This window comes from Balaenoptera ricei, chromosome 3, assembly GCF_028023285.1.
Source record: "Balaenoptera ricei isolate mBalRic1 chromosome 3, mBalRic1.hap2, whole genome shotgun sequence".
NCBI lineage: Eukaryota > Metazoa > Chordata > Mammalia > Artiodactyla > Balaenopteridae > Balaenoptera > Balaenoptera ricei.
The window spans coordinates 162,643,976-162,666,360 of NC_082641.1; the positions used below are offsets into that span (position 1 = coordinate 162,643,976).

The window sequence follows — 22,385 nt, forward strand, 5'->3', positions numbered from 1 at the left end:
AGGCATGTAGGCTCTGAGATTGGGAATGGGGGTGGGGAGGATAGACTGGCCATCATTCACAACATAGCATCCTGCCTAGCCTGGGGCTCCAGTCTCTCTCAACTTCTTAGTGGGGAGACAATATGGAACTAAATGTGAATGTGATTCATGCTGACAGTCAGTTTGCAGTCTCCTGAGCCGGGGTGAGGATACACCCCTGACAAGCAATGCCAGGGCTCTTTGTCTGTGTTTCTAGAAAGCTATGTCTATTTCCCCAGCAGCAGGGGTCCCAGCACCCTAGGTAGAGCGTCAGGGAAGGTCTGTGTCAGGGCCTACGGAGGGAGGAGGCAGTCTGGGCTTGAGATCTGTTAACAACTATGACAGCCGTAACTGTAGCAGAGGCACAGCAAGGAGTAGCAGAGGCATAGCAAGGATGAGCAGCTCTCTTCAGACACCAGATGGCCACTGACCAAAAAAGGGAAGGACAAGTCCTCACAAGGCTCCTCATAGCCCCTTAGTGCCAATCTTCAGCTGTCCAGGAAGAACTAAGGAATGGGGAGAGGCAGTTAACTGGGGGAAAGGTGGGCTGTAGCCCAGGTACCACGGCTGGGAAGACAGTCAGGCCCTCCCTGCTCCGATCTGCTCACAGGCTTGCTTCTCACAGCTGACAGTGCCCCACGGCCAGGCACACAGGCCCCAATAAGCTTCCTGCTATTCCCTCCATGCCCTTTTACTCCAATGTGCCTTGCAGCTCTCCTATACCCATCAAGCTGCTTCTGTTAGTTTTTTGTTTACGCTGATCTGTCTGGAATGACTCTCCCTTTGTGCTCTCCAGCCTTTTCACCTAACTTTTCCTCATCCTTTAAATTACACCTCAGACATGGCCACCGCTTGGGAGCCTTCCCAGACAAGCTCCTCCTGGCCCTAATCCCAGCCAAGTAGCAGCCTATTGATCCCATAGTGTCTTGATCTCCTTGTATCATTGCATAGACTACAGTCTATTAAAAGAATCTGTTTGTCTCCCCCCACTGTACTATGGGCTCCCAAAGAATGATTCTTATTTATCTTTGGCGTCCCGGGGCCCAGTTCTAGATCTAACATGGGATAGATATCAGTTAATTTTTGTTAAATTGAAGAGCTCTCCCACAACCTCAATAGTCCAGGGCTTTTGAAACTGAGAGGAAATAAGTAACCTCTTCCTGCCTTCCTGGTACATATGGCTTCAGCAGCCTTTCCACTCTGGGTTTATACATTCTTCCATCTTCCCACTTGGTACTACCATCTACTTACTTACCTGCCTTCCCCTCACCCCAATTCCCATCTTCTAAATCAACTTAGGGCCACAGTTCTCTGCCTCACAGGTGAGAATGAGCCCACCCAAACTTAAAATTTCCATTGAGTTTTGTGACTCAAGTGGGAAGTAGGAGGTAGTGTGGTATAGTAGAGAGAATCAGCACTGGTGTCAGACAGACCTGGGTTTGGATCCCATCTCAGTTACTAGTTGTATGACCTAGGTGAATTTCTTCACTTCTCTGAGCCTGTTTTCCATGCATAAAACACGGAGACTAATGCCTTAGGTTGGGCTCCTCCAGAAGCAGACCTAATTTGAGTGCAAAAGGTTTAATTGGGAAGCAATCAGGCCAGGATTAGGATTAGGGCAATGCATGTGAAGTGCCTAGCTATAAAATATAGAGAATCCCTTAGGTTCACACAAGTGTCAACGTTGCCTTTACATGAACCCAAGAGTGAGGGCCCCTCACCCTAGTCCCAGCCTGATCCAGGAAGCACTGACAGGGGAGTTGGAAGTGAGATAGGAAGGGAAGGAAGCCAATAGAGCATACATAATTAAGTTGCTGCTGGGAGCCACTGAGGCTCAATCCCACAGGGGAATTCTGGGAGACAGGTAGAATGCATCCACCTGAGGTGAGGAAGCTGGAGAATTTATCCTCCAACTTCCATCTTTTACTGGCTGATGGCTGCCTCAGGGGCCCTCACTCCCTGGCACTCCCAGCCTGTGCCACACACTAGCCTAGAGAAGTGCTAAGGCAGAGAGTTTACAGGTTCTTGCAAAAGGATCCTGCGGGTATGTAATAGAACAGTGAGTGCCCAGGGGAAATGGACAAGGCACAGCCTCTGCTAGAGGGTTGTTATAAGGATGAAATGAAATAACACAACCACAGTGCCTAACACAGAAGTTACCTTCTCTTTCCCAATTTATCACAATAGCTTTTGAAGTTCTTGGAGCTTCCCAGCTCTTCATGAGTTGACAACATCATCAGAACAGCTGCTTCCCATCTTTTGGAAGAAGCAAAACAAAAACAAGAAACAAAACCCAAAAACCCAGGGTTCCTAGGCAAGCTCTAAACACCTGAGCTTGCTGTGGAAGGCTGGTGCTTGATGGAACTAAGGTACTCGAACTGTATCCTCTCACATCTGCTCTTCACCTCTCTCTGGCTTTTCCACCTCTCACTGTAACACTACTTACGACATACAAAACTAGCATTACATTGAGTAACGACTGCTGCCATTCACTCACCTTCTATGAGATATTGTGCTTTTACCCACATTATCTTACTCCTTAGAACCCTGTAAGATTTTTCCCATTTTATAGAAAAGGAAACTAGGTCTCACAGAGGTTAACTTGTATCAGAAGCAGGGGTTCAGACTCAGGTTGATGTCATACTCTTTCCACTGACTTTGTCTCTTCATTGCCTTACTAAGGCCCCTCCCACAAAACCACTGGTATTGGGAGAATGAGACTAATGAGCAGCTTTTACCAAAGACAAGGTGGGAGGGCCTGGGGAGATGGCTGTTTCCCCTGACTCCACATTAGTTAATAAATAAGCCGACCAGTACTAGTCCTGCTGATCCACACCCTCCTCCAGCAATTTGCCACTGATCCATGTTCTAGGGAGACCGCTCAATTTTAAGTTAAATAATTCACTTTCTAGAATCACCCTTTATCTCTTCTTATCTTCAGGCAGAGAGATAAACATCCCTGTTTATGGAACTTTACCTCCAATAAATTGCCATTTACTGAGAGAAAACTAGTGAGAGTTAAGTTGATGGGACAAATTATTTCTCAGAAGGAAAACAGGAAAATAATCAATACTAGAGTCAAAATACAGCATTTTCATTAGGACTGATGAGGCAGGGCACTGTGGTCTCACTTCCATGGACAAAAAGTGGTTTTATTTGTTACTCTGAACCTTTGTTTCCTCATCTGAAAATTGGGGAGGATAATACCTACCTCATAAGGTTGCTGTGAGGATTAAATGAAGAAGCTACACACATTGCCTGAACCATAGCAATTGCTCAAAAAATAACAGCAATATTAATGTGATGCTGGCCACAACGTCAGTGCCATCCAACACCAAGACATGGAAGGAATAGAGAGTGAGCCTGCCATCCTGCCTTCTTCTAACTCAAAGAGCTTGTGTGCAAAGGCAGCTAGGCAGGGAACAATGCATTAAAGGCCTGTGCTGTGCCTTACATCTAGCTATCTCTGAACTCCCCAGTCTAACACACACTTCATGTTTGTTTTAAAATAAAGGAAAAGAAAATTTTGGACTTGGTAAATCAGAAGTTAGGAGAGTGTGAGTGGTGCCCCGTTTATCTTGTCCCAGGATCCTTTCCTGGTCGGCAGCCACCTCATACCATCTCCCACTATATCTTCAAATCAACTTGGGCCAAAGCTAGCTTTCTCAACATCCTTGTTTGGTCATCTCCCTCAGGCAGTTGCTTCTGCCATTCAACATCCTCTCATCTTTGGAGTCTGCCTGTGCACTGAGCATAGACCACATCTCTGCTCTTCACTGGAAGCTCCTGGGTAATGTGGTTGAGAATGTGTACTCCTCTACTAATGAACTGAAACAGAAGTTATTTCCTGTTGCTGCTATGACCTCTGATGGCAAGAGAACCAATCTCAGTTTTAGCAGATGAATATGCAAGGCATCCCCACTGGTTAATCTAGGAAGAAAAAGTAATTGTATAGGAACTAATAACTGAGAGTTCACTTACAAATTCCTGGCAAGAATGGTCAGACATATCCCTCAAAGGTCCTATGCTCTGGCTGAGAATTCTTAACTGGGTGAGGCAGCAAGATGAAATGACAAGTCACTGAATGGTAAGGACAGCAGAATAGAAGTAGAATTCAATGCCCTGGCATCTTCCAGAATGATGTCAGAGAAAGTCAAAAGAGTAACCACACAGTGTTCAGAACTGTGCACTACACATTCTGTGAATATAGGCAGTATGTCAGAGACCAGTAATGGAACTCATTCCGAAACATGCAATTTATGAGTCTGAGAACTAGCTCCATAATTAAAATATCCCTCCCCTAAGCCCAGAGAAAAAAAGGAAAATCTCCATCTTATTGAAATAAGATTTCATACAAACATAGATAAATTTTCTTTTTAACCATAAGTGAATTCAAACAGACTGTTATAAAACAGAACACTACACACAGTTGTCTGTATAGCTCATAGAAAACATAAAAACCAGAACACTGAATGGGTGCTGGTGGTAGAAACTGCAGGGCCAAAACTTGCATAACAATGAACTGGAGACCACTAAGGCTTAATGAACATGGCCCACCCCTATTGTTAATGGTTTTGTCAACCTTTGGACCCTAGAAATTCAGGATTTCCTCCTTCTTCCTCTGCCTGCTTTGGTCCGTGTCCGGCTACTTGACCGGACAGTAAGCTGCTTTTTAAAGTCCACTAAGCAATCTGTGGTTTCTGAAATGGAAACAAAAGACTTGATGGGAGACTCATTTAAGTCGAGATGTGCAGGGGAACTCTGCATCTCTCTGCTGCAACCTGCCTCTTCTACCCCTGGTGAAGGCACCCTAGAGAGAAGGAGAAAAAAATCAGAATTCAATATACACCTACTAATAAGCACTAAGTATGTGTACCAGGGGTATTTACATGTACTATTAGTTCATGTAATCTTTGGAATAATCCAATCAGATAAGTACTATCATTTCCCTTTCACAGATGAGGACACTGGGTAAATCATATACCCAAAGCCACACAGTTGGGCAGTAAGGAAATGCGGATTCAGACCCAAATCCCCAAGCTGCTTGAATTTTAAGTCAGAAGACGAGGGTTGGGTGGGGATAAAGAGGCAAAGAGGAGTAAGACAGCTTTTCCTCTGCTTGTTTTGACACCATGAATGAACTGAGGTAGTTATCCAATTCTCAGCCCAGATATATGGCAGGCACAGAGTTATACAGAGAGCAGTCACACAGTTCCACAGTTTTCTACTTCAACAGCTTGAATATCACACTATACACAGAACACAGGACCAGGGCTGTACTTTTCTAGAACTGATGACAGCCACACTTCAATGCACACCCCAATTCACCTGAAGGCTCCTGTTTCTGAAAACTTGGTCTTTATCTCCGCATCTGTGATAGGACAGAAAAAGTAATAATGTTGTTAGTGGTGTTGTAATCATAACACTTTTCACTGATCGTGTGCTTCCTATGTCCTGGGCACTGCTCTTCATCAGGCTTACCCAGGTAGCTCAGATCCCCAATCCCCAGACCAATGGAATGTGAGTGAGCATTAGCATCCAACAGGCTTAGCTGCAAAAGTACAGAGGTGAACACTTTTGAATGAATAACCACTGAATAAATCTACTTCAAATCTGGACTTGAGCAACAAGGAGTTGCCAAGGGAAATCTGCTACCTGAAGAGATTCACAACCTGCTGACCTAAAGGCAGCAGGCTATGGGGCTCAGAGAGGTTGCCTTTTTATAGTCATCAGAAGGCACAACACATTTGCTTGTTGGGAATGAACTATTAGAACTAGATAGGAAGCAAATCTCACCAGACCTAAGCAAAAAGTTCCTCTTCCACCTACATCTAGTAAATTTTAACAATAGCAACTATTAACAACAACAACAGTAATAATAGCAGCTAACATTTATCAAGAGCCTACCTACGTCAGGGAATATGTGTGGAGCTTTACTAGATATAATCCTTTCAATCTATGAAGTTGGTATTACCAACTCTATGCAATGCTCTTAAACAATCCACTCTACTCCTCCTTAAATATTAGGCACAGAGACAGAATTACTTCCTACAGTCCCTCAGGAGCATAGGTTGAGACACTATGCTAAAGGTAACATGAATGATGCACAAAACATTAGGAGAGGACAGTAATGACTAGTTTTCAATGCCTATTCCTTTAGGAGGTACTTAGGGCTTGTACCACATTCCCCTCTGATTTGGAAATGTGTTTTCCCCAGTTCAAAAGGCAGTAGAAAGTTCAAGCTTTATAGAGGCTGAAACAAAACACATGATAAATAAGACAGAGTATTTCATCTTCCTTAAGGAGAGATGATCTAGACCAATTCTCAAAGGCTGGCTGACTGGGTCAAATGTGCACCCACATAACTCTAGCAAAAAGTCAGGGGAGTTGGTAGTGGCTATTTTTACTAGATGGCCTCAGACAGAAGCTCAGAAAACTGGTCCTGAGATCCTCACCTGTGGTCTTGTACTCAGACTGTTCCAAGAGACTGAGGAGTCGGCCTTCCTTGAAGCCTTTTTCCTGTGACAGAGAAAAATAGATGAAAGGGTTATACAGAGAGTCTAAAATACAACTTCCTTAGCCCAGATCACACCTATCTCCAGGAGAGAAGAGGTGTAGGGGCACAGCTGTAGGGAAGTCTTTTGCTTTCTAATAAATGAGGGTATACAGTAAAAAAGCAAATATGATTAAAAGAATACATCTTTATGCCAAGAATATATCTAAGAATGGATACCAGAGTCAAGGCAAATTATTCCACCAAGATCATATTAGAGAACAGTAACCTTTGACCTATGATAGATTTGGAGAGATTTAAAATAGAAAATAACAGCTTCAAGTTAGCTTCTAGAGGCAGCGATGACAGAGAAAAAACTAGCTCTATGGTATAAGCACATACCCGTAAGCCCTAACTCCAAATTACCACCTAAACATCACCCCATTCATATAAGGAAAAGATAATTTCCCCTGATTCTTCATACTTTTCTTCATATTTTTTTTTCATCATGACAGATAATGGCTTCTCCATCTTAGTGTTCAGTGATTGCTATGTCAGTAAGCCTAGGATATGGAGCTGCTGCTTTATCTTTGATCTCTAAGCCAAGACATGCTCTTCCTGATCTCTAATCACAAAGCCCAGAAAGCACATCTTCCCAGTGACCAGGACCAGATCCTACAGTTTCCGAATAAGGCTAGGCACATGAGGTGTTCAACAGAGTTGACTGTATGTTCCTGGCAGTGGGTATACAACTGGATATACTTTCTGAAAAATAATTATAATACAGAAGAACTGGAAACAATGTGAATGTCCAATAATATGAGAATGGTTAACTGACTGTGTGATACAAACATTAAGAGTAATTTAAAAAACAGCTTAAAAATAAACCCAGGAAGGTGTTTATGTTACAATGGTAAGTGTATATATACATATGCCCATACAAGTATACATATGTACACATATGTATATATGTACATATATAGTATGGTGTATATATACATATGCATATACAAGTATACATATGTACACATATGTATATATATACATATATAGTATGGTGTCAATTACATTAAAATGCATTAAAAAAAGACTAGAAAAAAATAGGCCAAAATACTAGAAGATGTCACCTTTGAGTAACTAACTTATGGATGATAATTTCCCGATTCTTCATACTTTTTTTTGAACTTCCCATATTTTCTACAATGAGTATATATTACTTTTTAATTAAAAGAAAAAATAATTTAAAAAAGCACAAATCCTGTTTCAAGATAAACAGAAGAAGGAAGGAGGGAGGAAAAAAGCCCAGAACAGAACTGTGGAGGGTTAGGTAACCTTTCCTAAAACACTCCACACATACCTTTGGGTTCCTCAGCCGTTGTGGACGCTTCCCCTCCACAGCTGAGCATACTCTATCACTCTCTTCAGGCCCATCTCCTTGGTCACCTCTTGCAAGCTGGAGACAGGACTCTACATGACACTGATACTCTCTGAATGGGACTAGGGATTTACAGAGATAACACTTCTCATTCCTAGCCAATCAGAAGAAAGAGAGAAAAGGCAGTTTTAAGATTTGCTTTTGCCTCTGTGCTCCTAGATACGTCTCAAATTGTGTTTTTATGTGTTAAAGTTATTCCGTGAAGAAGACATGTCAACCAAAGCAGATTTGCTCAGCAGGATCGCCAATAAAACTAACCCAATGCCAATCAAAAGGACTGAGTGATTAGTGGTTTTCCCTGGCTGTTTCTCTTACCCTGCTGTTGTGGCAGTGGGATGATAATGAAATCAGCTCTTCTAACTATCTCAAACAATGCTAATTGCTCTCCAGACTTCAGTCAAACTCTTCTCAAATTAAGTGTAATCATTTTCTTCAAAGGGAAGTTAAAATTTAGACAGAAAAGGGAACACCAAGAGCATTGAATCAAAATGACATTTTTACCATGGTAGATGAACTTGTCTGATTAGTAGATCAAGTCTGTCTATATGCTGACTTCCTTAATTCTACAACCTGCAACACCCACTAGGAAGTTACTAAACCATGTGGTTCTGCCAAAGGCTTTTGCATAACTTCATATATACAGTTATTTTTATCTTTTTATAATCATAGAGTTTGTGGAAAGAGAGGAAATTGTGTCCCTGAGGTAAGGTTTATTAGGCATCAGTAAAAATGGAATCACTGGAGACAAAGGAAGAAAATGAACATTTATGAAGTATTTTCTCTGTGGTGGGAACTGGTGCAAGGCCCTTTAAACACAATTTCTCAATTAATTGGTGGGCTCTATTAGGAAGGTACTATTCTCCTCCAAGTCCTATAGCTAATAACTGTCAGAAGCCAGGTCTGCCTGACTCATAAAATCATCTTAGTTTTAAGAAGCTAAAGAAAACTTTCCAAAGCTTCTCCTTCTGGCCGTTGCTATTCGGTTACTACAGAAAGATTTAGATTGCCTTTAAGGAAAAATTTCTCTGGAGGGGGTCTTTAAAATAGGAGAAATAAGTCTCTCAAGTAATTAATCATTAGAGAGAATACAAGTAAAACTCTGACTTATGAGAAAAGCTAGACTAGTGTACCTTTCAAGGTTTATTAATTAATGTAAAAAGCATTTATTAAGCCCCTACTACATGAGAGACAGCAGCACTGTAAAAGAAGCACAAGTTTTTGAGTCAGGTAGACTTTGCCAATTCTGGCCACATGATCTTAACCAGTTACGTATAATTTCTCTTCGGTTTCTATATCTATTTTTAAAAAAGAAAGAATATTACCTTATCAGCTATTGTGATAGTTACAAAGTAAATAAAGCACCCAGCACAGCAGCTGGCACAAAATATTAAGAGCTCAACAAACAGGTATTATTGTTATTGCTGTCTCACACATATTTTATTAGATGCCGGGGATATAAACATGAATGAAGGCAAGTATCTGCCTTCAAGTAACTCACAGACTAGCCACGGAGACAGAAATGTCAAAAACGAAAGGAAAAAAATTCTGCAATAGTGTGATGAATACAGTCCTAGAAAAATGACTGCATGACAGCAGGATTCCAAAAGGAGCAGGTGGAGCTCTGCTCAACTGGATTAGGGAAGGCAGCCATGAAATTTAGGGTCTACGATAAGATCTATGTTTCAAAGATAAATGTTTCTAATGACTAACTGCTCTAATGTATTGTTGGTGATGTCTTTACTTTCAGGAGACAGCACTTATACCTGACCCACCCCTTGCCCCTGCCTCCCTTTGTAATGAATGTGTTTTCTTAGTCAAGCTGCAACCCACAACCCAAGGAAGTCTTCAATATTGCCCAACTTCTTGCAACTCAACTTCTGCACCATTACATTGCAAAATAGCTCACTGCTTCCCCAAAGCACCAAACACCAATATGCAAATTCAAAGAAAACAGAAAGCTAAGAGCAATGTGGAAGTGGAGTGGGTGGCAGGGTCTTTTCAGAGTAACAAAAAGGGATGCAGAGGCCACCCACCTATGCTGACATAAACTGGGAATACGAAAAAGAAATACAGGCATTAAAGCAACAAAGTGATTGCCAGGCCAAAGAAACCCAGGGTAAGAGAGAAATTGGTCTCTTATTCGGTCTAAGTGATGGTATGTGTTAATAAGCAAGAGCTCCATAAACACAGTATACCTACTTACTTGTCAATGTCTAGGGAAATCTGAGCAGCTGTCCCACTGTCACTCTTGCTCTTTCTCTTAGCCTCTTTTTGTCTCTGAGTCAACACTTTCAACAAAAAAAGAAGAAACAAAACAAAAAAAGAAAAACTGTTAGTTGGCAGTAGACTCTAAATATAAAAGACAAAATGTACTTGAAGAAGAAAAGTTTAAAATCCTATTCCACTGGGAGAGGTGACTGTCTGGGAAACCTGTGCCTTTCTAGTACAGAGAATATTACTTGCATAATATGGACTGAAACTGCCAGCAACAAGATAGTCCCATATTTGCTAATGAGATCTATTTTTCCTCTATTTGCCATTAGCTCTAAAGATCTAGTCCACACCAAGAAAGGTTTTTGTGTACTATCCTAACTTGCAGCACTAGGGGGAAGGATTTATACTTTCCCATTGAAAACTCTGTCTTTGTGACACATATACTCCAGTAAGATGCTTTATGATATATAGCAATGACAGCTACATCTGAGTGCCCACATTAGCTCCAATCTTTACAAAACTCTGAAAAGTGTTCCATTTACAAGTGAGAAAATGAGAGCTCAGAACAGTTAACACAACCAGTCTTTTCCACTACACTAGGACCACCTCCTAATTCTAGTGGGTATATACAACTTTAGCCCAAGTGGCATACAAATACTTTTCTCATAGCAAAAGCTGTCTGTTTATAAAATCACACTCTCTTAAAGCGTCTTGGAAGTTAATTAACCAACGGTTTTCCAGTCTTCATTCCTTGGAGTTAACAAGAAGAACTGTGACCATCTCACTTCAAATATTGCCTTTGTCCCTCCTGACACTTGACATCCCCATGACAGAGAATTTAGAAAGCTTATCAGTCCACAAAATAATTTAGGTTGTGAAGCATTTACCTAGACCAGGGGTTAGCAAAATTTCTCTGTACAGGACCAGACAGTAAATATTTTAGGCTTGGAAGGCGATAGGGTCTCTGTCATAACTACTCAACTCTGAATTATAGCAGGAAGGCAGCCATAGACAACATTATAAATAACTGGATGTGGTATGTTCCAATAAAACTTTATAAAATCAGATGTCTGACTACATTTGACTCCTGGCTGGCCATAGTTTACCTATCCTTCTAGTCCAACCTCCCACTCATATAAATGCCTCTATAAGCATCCCTGACAAGTGATTATACAGTCTCGACTATATCCATTCACTGAGGAGAAGTCACTTCCTCCTAGGGAAACCCATTCTACTGCTACACAACAATTCTGGCTTAATCTGCATTTACTGGGGGCTGTATGAGTAAGTTTACCCCCTTTTCCACAAGTCAGCTCTTTGAACACTTAACAAGCTGCATTACAATCTTGGTTTTACTCAGATGTCTGACCCACTAAAATGTAACCACCTTCAAAAAAGGTACTATATCTAGTCATTAAACCAATCACTAATAAGACTTGGACTGCAGAACCTTTGAGGGCCTAGGGTAGCTCTAATCCTTTTAATGATCCTCTGGAGATTGGTATTATTATTCTGCCCTATTTTAAACATATGAAAACAAACTCAGAGGAACTGACTTTGCCAAGCTATCACAACTAGTAAGAAGAACCCAGAACAGAGTCTAGATCTGTCTGATTCCTATACCCATGTTTTACCTTCCTAGTTAACCTCCTCTACATACACCCCAATTTGTCAGTCTTTTATGTGTGGCACCCCAAAATGGACCCAATATTCCAACAAGCAGTCTGACCAGTAAAGAGAACACAAGAACCACAAGCTGCTTTGTCTGGACTCATATTCTACTAATTCAGCCAAGGCTGTGTTTACTTTATTGACAATCCTGGTATTCTACTGGCTTAAATTGAGCGTAAAGGCAATTAAGATCTATCCCCTATCCTCCCAAATCATCTTCAAAAATGTTATCAAGACAGGTCTCCTAATTCTTTACTTGGGTAACTAAGTTGTTGGGTATGTTTCCGCTTTAACAGGACTTTATATTTATCCCTATTCTTTTCAGTTGAACATTCCAGTCAGTTGAGATCATCTGAAGTCTTGATTCTGTCATCTGATGTTATCAGCTCTCTCTTCCAGGTTTGTGTCATCTGCATATATGACAAGCATGCTTTCTATTATGTTCATCCAAGTCACTGGGGAAAAATGACTGTTAATGATACGGCCAAGGACACAGAAAACTGTGGCATGTTACCAGAGAAGCCTGTCTTCCCCTAGTCCAAATTTCTTTTAAATACTTAATCAAGCAAATATTTATTGAGAATCTTCAATGTGTGAGTTTGGGGAGATACAGGAAATTACGAGGCATGGTTCTTGCTCTTAAGGAGCTTACAATTTACTAAGGGAGACAGCACATACATTCAAATAACTATAATACAAGGTGTAAAGAGATACATATAATAAAACATGATCATACACAGAAGCAACTATTAATAGTGTCTTATCTCTAGGGAGGATGACAGGGACACCTGGGGACTGGAAGAGGAGGCAGGCATGTTTTTCACTATATAGTTTTCTGTACTATTGAATTAAAAATTAAAAGGGCTAGTATTTACCTGAAGAAAATAAAAATGCTAATTCGAAAAGATATATGCACCACAAGTTCATTGCAGCATTATTTACAATAGCCAAGATATGGAAGCAACCTAAGTATCCATCAACAGATGAATGGATAAAGAAGAGGTGAGATAGATATATATATATAGATATATATATATACACACACACACACACACACACACACACAATGGAATATTACTCAGGCATAAAAAAAAAAAGAAATCTTGCCATTTGCAACAACATAGATGGACCTAGAGGGTATTATACGAAGTGAAGTAAGTCAGACAAAGACAAATACTATATGATTTCACTTATATGTGGAATATAAAAAGCGAAACAAATGAACAAACATAACAAAACAGAAACAGAGTTGTAAATACAGAGAACAAACAGGTAGTTGCCAGGGAGGTGGGGGGTGGGGGCTGTGGGGGGAGGAGAGAGAGAGGTGAGGGAGATTAAGAAGCACAAACTTCCAGTTACAAAATAAATGAATCACAGGTATGAAAAAAAAAATTCAAAGGGAGAAAAAGAGATCAGGTCACAGCAAGGTCTTAGGCACAAGTTAGAGTAGATGATCTATTTCTAAGGTTCCCTCCAACCCAGAGATTTTATAAATAAAAATAAAGTACTGCAGGAGAAAAACATCCTGGACATAGTTGTATAACCACCTTCAAAATCCACCTCCTATTCTATCAGCCAGCCCACATTTCTCCATCTTATGTACAAGGACTTTATGAGAGATTTTATCAAGTGCCTTGCTGAAATCAATTCTTAAAATGTTTGCATCTCTGATTACAGAAACCTCTAAGGGTTGTTTTTTTTTTTCCCTCTCTCTCTCTTTCTATTTATTACTCATCTTGACTACCAAGTATTTTTCCCAAAAGAAATACTTGGAAACCACTCCACAGACAGGGCTGGAAAAGGAATTAATTGCTTATAGCACTTTATGTATACCTCTGCACCTAGCACATTTCTGTTACTTGTTTATATGTCAGTCTCCTTTCTACATCACACAACCTTCTGAATTCAGAGATTCTGGGTTTTGTCTTGATCTCTTCACCATCCCCAGCAGAGTCTAGCACAGACTAGATGCTAATAAATACTTGTCAATTTAAATCATAGCAATGGATTCACAGGAAAGAGGGGCTCTTGTTTTATGAGAATCTTCTCTGTGCCAGGGACTTAAAAAACATAATCTCTAATCCTTACAACGGTCCTGCAAGGCATATATCGCTAGCTCTCTTTTATAGATGATGAAATAAATGGACCAAGATCACAAAGCTAAAATAACAAAGAAATATGGCACCAGAAATGCAATATGAGCTTTACTTTAAAGAAATATATGTTCTTCTATACGAGTAGGCTGCTCTCCTGGGAAATGAGAGGGTAAAGGGAAAGAGAAAAAGAGGGTAAGAGGGAAAAGAGGAAGTGATAAGTGGTAAGTGGGCAGGTGGAAAAGAGACTTGGCAGATGGCTGAGACTTACATGCTAATTCTATTATTAAATGTTATCATCAGAGCAGACCGGACTGGCCCTTACTGCTACATTTTTCCTTTAAAAACTACTGCCCCTACAAAGAAGAAAGGTGTAAGTTGCTCTAAAGGAGTCTGCTACTCTGATTTATAAGTGTTGAGAGAGCCATTTTAACTAAGCTGCAGGCAGAGAATTTAGTATGAAACTTAAATCCAAAAACTTAGTTGCTGGTGACAACAGCCAAAGATTTCAAAAGGGAACGATGGAGTCTGAAGACAACTACCAGGAAAGCAACTACCTGGGCAAGGTATGCAGAACAGAAAGGAGGAACATGACTGAGAGCTGAGAGAGCCACCTATAAACCTACGACCATTAACTCAGGCCTTTATATACCACTGGATGGAAAACGCCCTAAGGAACTGCACTTCAGACTTGGCTTGGCACTGTTAAGATACAAAGAAGCAGTGGCACACAGTGGAATAATGTGCACCAACTTTAGAGTTGGACAAAATGGTCTCCAAGCTAGGACTCGACTAGCTGTGTTCCCTTAGGCAAGTTAATTAAGCTCTCTGAGTATCAGGTGACTTACCCACAAAATGACATGATAATAGCATCTATCTTTATGGGTTTTGGTAAGGATCACATCAAATAATCCAAATAAGTTGTAAGAGTGTTCAGCCCACAGAAAGCACTCAGATTATCATTCGTTGTTTATTATTACATAATTCTCATTATTAGTCTTCCAAATTTATTTCTTAGTCTTAGCCAAAGATTTAGGCCCATCTTTAGAACACACCTACCAGCCTGTCTGTAATTTGCGTTAGGTCTTAGTCTTAAGTGGTTCCCATACTAATTTGTACAAACAAAATGAACAAGTAAATAACCAAAGCATTACAGAACAATTACCAATACTATGTAAACATCAGCACACTTATTTCCAAAACCCTAAGTAGACAAGCAATCAAAAATAAAAACATATGGCCTTGAACTATAAACAGTGAAGACAATGGCTCCCTGAGTTAAATGAAAATTATATATACAAAGAAGAGAGATTTGGCAGAATGACAGTAGTTACTCTCAGTTTGTCTCCCTCAACCTCAAAACCACATCAGCAGAAAATAATGGGAGGCCACAGAGTTGTTCATGTTCCTGCTAAGACCGCCAATCCTCCAACTTAGCACTTTCTCAGTGGGATGTTAGAGGAAAAAGGGAAGGCCTGCTCCACCTGCATGTTGCCTGCCTCAATGCTGCCAGCCTTCCCTACGAGAGTAGTCCCAACAAAAAGGCTATCAATAGAACTAACCATTATCTACCATTCTGAGACATGTGGCTATTTAAATTTAAAACTTAATTAGAAGTAAATATAATTTATTTATTCTTCTTTTTTTTAATAAATTTATTTTATTTTTGGCTGCATTGGGTCTTCGTTGCTGCACGCAGGCTTTCTCTACTTGTGATGAGTGGGGGCTACCCTTCATTGCGGTGCACGGGCTTCTCATTGCGGTGGCTTCTCTTGTTGCGGAGCATGGGCTCTAGGTGCACAGGCTTCAGTAGTTGTGGCTCACGGGTTCTAGAGTGCAGGCTCAGTAGTTGTGGTGCACAGGCTTAGTTGCTCCGTGGCACGTGGGATCTTCCCGGACTAGGGCTCGAACCCATGTCCCCTGCATTGGCAGGTGGATTCTTAACCACTGCACCACCAGAGAAGCCCCCTAAATGTAATTTAAAATTCAGCTCTTCATCACATAAGTTATACATTTCAAGCGTTCAATAGCCACATGTGACTAGTGGCTACCATGTTTGAGTCTATTAATAAAGAACATTTCTGTCACTGCAGACAGTTCCACTGACTAGCACTGCGGAGATAAACAGGACTAATTCTATCTTCCCTTAAATCTGTTTACCTTGGACACCCCCAAGAAATTCAAGCTTCCCATAGCTTCTCTCACCACCTAGATTCTCATCCCACGACTCTAATCCGTCATCTGGGAGCACTTTTCTAATATGACTCAGTCTCCCACTCCTGCTCTCAAAATGACTCTGCCCTCTGGAATTTGGGTCAGTGATCCAAAAAATCCTCGACATTCTTAACCCTCTCTGTGGAAGTTCTCTTCATCTTCTTGCTCGAACTGAAAGATGGCTGTCCTCTGAGCGTACTGCTTCTCCTTGTACCTTCTCAGGTACTGGCTGTTTCTTCTTCCTTACAACACAATACCACTGACCTGGAGGTGGGGTAAGTATCCTCTTACTCCTCGTTGTTGCTTCCAGACTACTGGAAAACCTAGTTTGAAGCACAAACCATTCTGCTACGCCTGCTACTCCACCTTGAAGAAGTCATCTACTATCCTCCTGGTCACCCACGCCACCCCCTTTCCTGGCCATTCGTTGAAAATTTTAACATATCACTTGCTGTCTTTCTTTTTGCCAGTCTTGCCATCATTCTTGGTGATTTTAATACGTACATATTAGACTGAAGAATATGAAAGTTGCAGTTTCTGTAGTTCAACCTAAGCTGTGATTCATCATCTGTCCTCTCACTTCCTTTACCTTTTGGCTATCAGCTCCCATGGATCATACCATCTCAGCCTTTCTCAAGTGGGATTTCTGAGAGAGAAGTAAGCCTAATGTCCTCAGGCATCCATTGTATGTAATACATTAACCTCTGTCCTCTGCATCTAGAATAGTACCAACCAGTTATGTACCATCCTTGGGAGAAGTAAGGAAAACATTCGATTCATTTTCTGTGTTCTGTGGTTCCAATGAGGAACCCTGACTGAGCTTGTCAATAATAATCATGCCACTTCCAAGATCACCACCACCTATCTTTTCCAACTCACTCCTTCTAATACCCTAACTCCAATAATCCTTCAGCCCCACTAGGATGTCTAATTCCAGGCTATCACCTTTTCACTGTCCATCATCCTGTCATGTCCTCACTTTCCTTCTTACTTAACTTAGATCTCAAGGTTATTCTACCAACCATTCCCCTGAATATTTTCTCAACTTATTTCTAATTTCTATTGTACTCCCTAGCAAACCCCAATTTTGGTTAAATCCAATTCTCCATCTATTATGTGTCCCTACCTAAGCAGCACAATAGTGCTGACGGTGCTCACATTATATTTAAGACCAAAAACCTCAAGTGGCCCCTCAATACAGCCTAGCAATCCTAATATGTCTCCACAGTCAGTTTATTGTTTATTGTTATTCTACTCTCCCAGAGATTGTTTCACATCTTCTCTGCTATCTTCAAACTTTCAATATCCATCCTGACTCTGCTGTCACTATTCTTTTTTGTTTCAATATAATACCTTTATTGAGATAAAGTTACATATTATATAATTCACTGAATTACAGTTCATGGCTCTTAGTTTATTCTTAGTATATTCACAGAGTTGTGCAACTATCACCACTACCAATTTTATAACATTTTCATTAACTAAAAAAGAAACCGGTTCCCATTAGCAGTCATTCTCCTTTCCCCCCCAGGATCCCAGCCCTAGGCAACCACTAATCTGCTTTTTGTCTCTATGTATTTGCCTATTCTGGGCGTGTCTTATAAATGGAATCATACGATATGTGGGCTTTTGTGACTGACTTCTTTCACTTAACATATGTTTTCATCTATATCGTAGCATGTAACAGTACTTCATTCCTTTTTTTCTCATAGCAGCTGCACCATTTTACATTCCCACCAACAGTGTACCCGGGTTCCAATTTCTCCACATTTTTACCAACATTTATTTTCATTTTTTTAATAGCCATTCTAGTGGGGATGAAGTAGTATCTCATAGTTTTGACTCACATTTCCTTAATGATTAACTATGTTGATCATCTTTTCATGTGCTTGCTGGCAATTTGTATATATTCTTAGGGAAAATGTCTACGCAAGTGTTTTGATTTAACTGAGTCCTTTTTGTTGTTGAGTGGTAAGAATTTTGTATATGTTCTGAAATCTAGACTTTTATCAGATATATGATTTATAAATACTTTCTCCCATTCTGCAGGTTTTCTTTTCACTTTCTTGATAGTGTTCTTTGATGCACAACAGTTTAAATTCTGATGGAGTCCAATTTAACTATTTTTTTCTTTTGTTGCTTGTGCTTTTGGTGCCATATCTAAGAATCCACTGCCAAATCTAAGGTCATGAAAATTTACCCCTAGGGACTTCCCTGGCAGTCCAGCAGTTAATACTCTCTGCTTCCAATGCAAGGGATGCGGCTTCGATCCTGGGTCAGGAAACTAAGATCCCACATGCTGCACGGTGTGGCCAAATAAATAAATAAATAAAATTCAAAAAGGAATTGTTAAAAAAAAAAAAAATTACCCCTAAGGGAGTTTTATAGTTTTAGTACTTACATTTACGTCTTCAATACATTTTTTGTATATGGTGTGAGGTAGGTGTTCAATTTCTTCTTTTGCATGTGGATATTAAGTGGTCCCAGCACCATTTCTTGAAAAGACATATTTTCCCCCACTGAATTGTAAGTGCTAAGTGGGCTTAGGCAAAAACCTAAGTCAAAGTTGCCTTTATTCATCCCGACCCTCAGTCACAAAGTTTGATTGATTCTTTCACCAGAAGATTCTCAAATCTGTCCACTCCCATGACACTGCTTCATTACTTGTCTCCTTATTTCTATCTAATCTCAATCCCTCTAGTCTGTCTACCATACTGATCCAAGAATAACTTAGGCCCACCATTACCAGTTGGCAGTAGCCAGGAAGCCTTCCCGGATCCAAGAAGGCCCCAATCTCTACAACTGAACAAGACCCTACATGCATACATCACAGTATTTCTCACACAACATTTTAATTATTGCTTTACCTATTTATTTCCCCCAGCATACTGTTTCTTAATCACTTCAGTATTCCATATTCCTGGCATAAAATTGACACTCGATATAAATGTATATTTTTAAAATAATTTTTATTATTATTATTTTTATTTATTTTTGGCTGCATTGGGCCTTCGTTGCTGCGTGTGGGCTTTCTCTAGTTGTGGCAAGTGGGGGCTTCCTTGCGGTGCATGGGCTTCTGATTGTGGTGGCTTCTCTTGGGGCGGAGCACGGGCTCTAGGGCGTGTGGGCTTCAGCAGTTGTGGCGCACAGGCTCCAGTTGTGGCTCGTGGGCTCCAGAGCTCAGGCTCAGTAGTTGTGGCACACAGGCTTAGTTGCTCCGCAGCATGTAGGATCTTCCCGGACCAGGGCTCGAACCCATGTCCCCTGCACTGGCAGGTGGATTCCCAACCACTGAGCAACCAGGGAAGCCCTTAAGTGTATATTTAATGAATCAATTTGTAGTTTCTTATTCACAAGTTCGGTGGAATCTTTTCTTGGCTTTAAGAATAGAATATTTTTATAACTTAGATGAAAATGTCCCTTCAGCTTGATTTGAAATACTCTTGAAATAAAAAGACCCTATATGCCTCATTCCATTCAATAAACAAATTCTTATTCTCTCAGGTACTAGACTTAATAACCTTATTCTACTAGTGATAGCTTTTAACTAAAAAATCCTAATGACTATGTTGATACTTCCTAAGTATAAGCAACCCTAAAAAACGCAGGCATCACGAGGTCCAATAAACAGATGAACAAATAAAGGCTCAGAGGCTTCAATCCTGTAAATACCTGGGCTAAGATATGATTCCAAGTCTGTTAGACTCCAAAGCCAGTACCACAATACCAAACTGCCCTCTTTGTTGCAGAGAAGCCACACAAGCGCCCTGTCCCTACTCAAGTTGTAGCAATTTCCTTTCAAGTTTAGAGATAAGCTTGCTTTCTCAAGAAGGTACACTTGAATGTTGAGCTCTTGACCTTAGTCTTTACTGCTGCTGTAGCTGACCCCTGCATTTGAAGTGTTAGCCTGGTTTCCTCAACACTTTTCCATAGAAGGCAAAAGTACTCATATGAAAATATGCTTGGAGCTTCCCTGGTGGCGCAGCGGTTAAGAATCTGCCTCCCAATGCAGGGGACACAGGTTCGAGCCCTGGTCCAGGAAGATCCCACATGCCGTGGAGCAACTAAGCCCGTGCACCACAACTACTGAGCCCGCCTGCTGCAACTACTGAAGCCCGCGCGCCTAGAGCCCATGCTCCACAACAAGAGAAGCCACAGCAATAAGAAGCCCACGCACTGCAATGAAGAGCAGCCCCTGCTCGCTGCAACTAGAGAAAGCCCGCGTTCAGCAACAAAGACCCAACATAGCCAAAAATAAATAAATTAAAAAAAAAAAAAAAAGCTTGGCAGTGCCTCCACCACCCTGAGACTTCAAGGAAAGAATTAATACTGAGAAAAACCCTTAAACCATAAACTCCTACTTAGGATATAGAAATAAAGGGTATACAACCATTATATTTTTATGAACAAAATTCCTTAATCTATGAGGTACTGAATAATTTAGAGACCTTAGAAAAACAGTCACTTGTCTAGCTCCTACTAATACTTGTGCATAATTTTATAGCACAATCTTTTTCTTTAACAGCTGGCATTTTTATTTAAGCAGTCTGACAATATATATATAGAATTTTTAAATAATTCATATTTTCTGACCCATGAATTAAAATTTGGGAATCTACTCTGAGGGAATCATCTGCATTTAGACAAGATCATAAGACAAAGATATTTTATCAAAGCATTATTTATAATAATGAAAATTTTAAACAACCCAGTATTCAAATACAGAATGAAATACTATGCAGAAATTCAAAATAAAGACTGAAAGGAAATACACCAAAATATTAACTGTAATTGGGGTAGGGGAATTAGGGGGGTGGTTATTTTTGGATGATTATCTTTCTATGTTGCAAATTTTTTTCAATGAGCATAGACTACTCTTACAATTTAAAAAATTATTTTAATATTGAGAGACACCCCTAATCAAATAACAGATCTGGGCAATGATCATCAATGACTATTAGCTGAAAGCTGGGCTTTCTAATGGATGGATTAGGCTGATCCCACTAGTCAATCTTAACATCATAAAAGAAAGACAACCAGACAGTATGTTTCTCACAATCTGATGCAGTATGAAATATATAATACCACCTATGAACTAGTCTTGTCAAAAAAAAATCTAAACGGAATCTGATCAAGCCTCAAATCAAAATAGAAGTTTCCAGAAATTATAGTTTAGAACAGGAGACCATGGGCAGCGGAGTCAAGATGGTGGAGTAGGAGGACGCAGAGTTCACGTCTCCTCACAACTAGGGCACCTACCAGGTGCTGGTGGGGGACCCTGGACACCTAAGAGGACGGGAGGAACCCCTGTGTGACCAGGTAGGATGTGGTAGGGAGAGGGGGTAGAAGTGGAGGTCGGACGGGGCTGGCGTTCCTGAGGGGCAGCTGGGGGAGGGGAGGGGTTCCCGTGTCCGGAGGAGCCCACTCATGCGACGGGAACAGCAGGGACAGGGAGAGACCCTCGGGGTATCGGAGGGGAACTCAGCCAGCATTTCCCCTGCCCGCTCAGGCCCCAGTGACCCTGCTGGGATCCCGGGCCTGAACCTCTGCTCTCTGGGGCCCCCTCCGGCCACACTGGGCCTAAGCCCTGTCCCCCCCACCCCCCAGGGCCTTTTCCAGTTGTGCAGGTCCTGAGCCTAGGCTCTGTATCCCCCGCCAAGGCCTTTTCTGGCTGCACAGGTCCTAAGCCTAAGCACCCCCCCCACCCCCAATGCCAAGGCTTTTTCTGGCTTTTTTTTTTTTTTTTTTTGCTGTTGTGGTTCTGTTATGCCTTGTTATTGTTGTTTCATTTATATTTTTACTTTTTCTAATACATTTTTTATTTTTCTAGTTTTACTCTATTTTTTATTCTTTGTTATTGTTCTGCTCCTTTTTGTTTGTTGCCTTTTTTTTTTTTTCCTGCTGCGCCACATGGCTTGCAGGATCCTGGTTCCCAGGCCAGGGGTCAGGCCTGAGCTTCTCCGGTGGGAGCACCAAGTCCAACTGCTGGACTAACAGAGAACCTCAGAACCCAGGGAATATTAATCGGTGTGAGGTCTCCTGCAGTTCCTCATCTCGGCACCAAGACCCGGCTCTACCCAACTGCCTGCAAACTCCAGTCCTGGACGCCTCAGGCCAAACAACCAGCAAGACAGGAACACAGCCACGCCCATCAAAAATAAAAAAGAAAGAGACAACAAAAAAATATGTTACAGATGAAGGAATAAGGTAAAAACCTATGAGACCAAATAAATGAAGAGGAAATACT

General features: G+C 40.9%; 1 protein-coding gene across 1 annotated transcript in view; it reads right to left on the minus strand.

Annotated features, from left to right (window-relative positions):
• Window positions 1–4,365: 4,365 nt before the first annotated feature.
• The window catches only part of UIMC1 (ubiquitin interaction motif containing 1), a 134,923-nt gene continuing 116,903 nt past the window's right edge, over window positions 4,366–22,385 (minus strand). Inside the window, exons 11-15 of the mRNA XM_059917782.1 lie at window positions 10,150–10,234; window positions 7,869–8,040; window positions 6,474–6,537; window positions 5,347–5,389; window positions 4,366–4,828 (exon numbers count right to left, since the gene is read on the minus strand). Of these exons, the coding sequence (XP_059773765.1) occupies window positions 4,618–4,828; window positions 5,347–5,389; window positions 6,474–6,537; window positions 7,869–8,040; window positions 10,150–10,234 (575 nt within the window). The 3' untranslated portion in view covers window positions 4,366–4,617. The remainder of the gene's footprint in view (window positions 4,829–5,346; window positions 5,390–6,473; window positions 6,538–7,868; window positions 8,041–10,149; window positions 10,235–22,385) is intronic.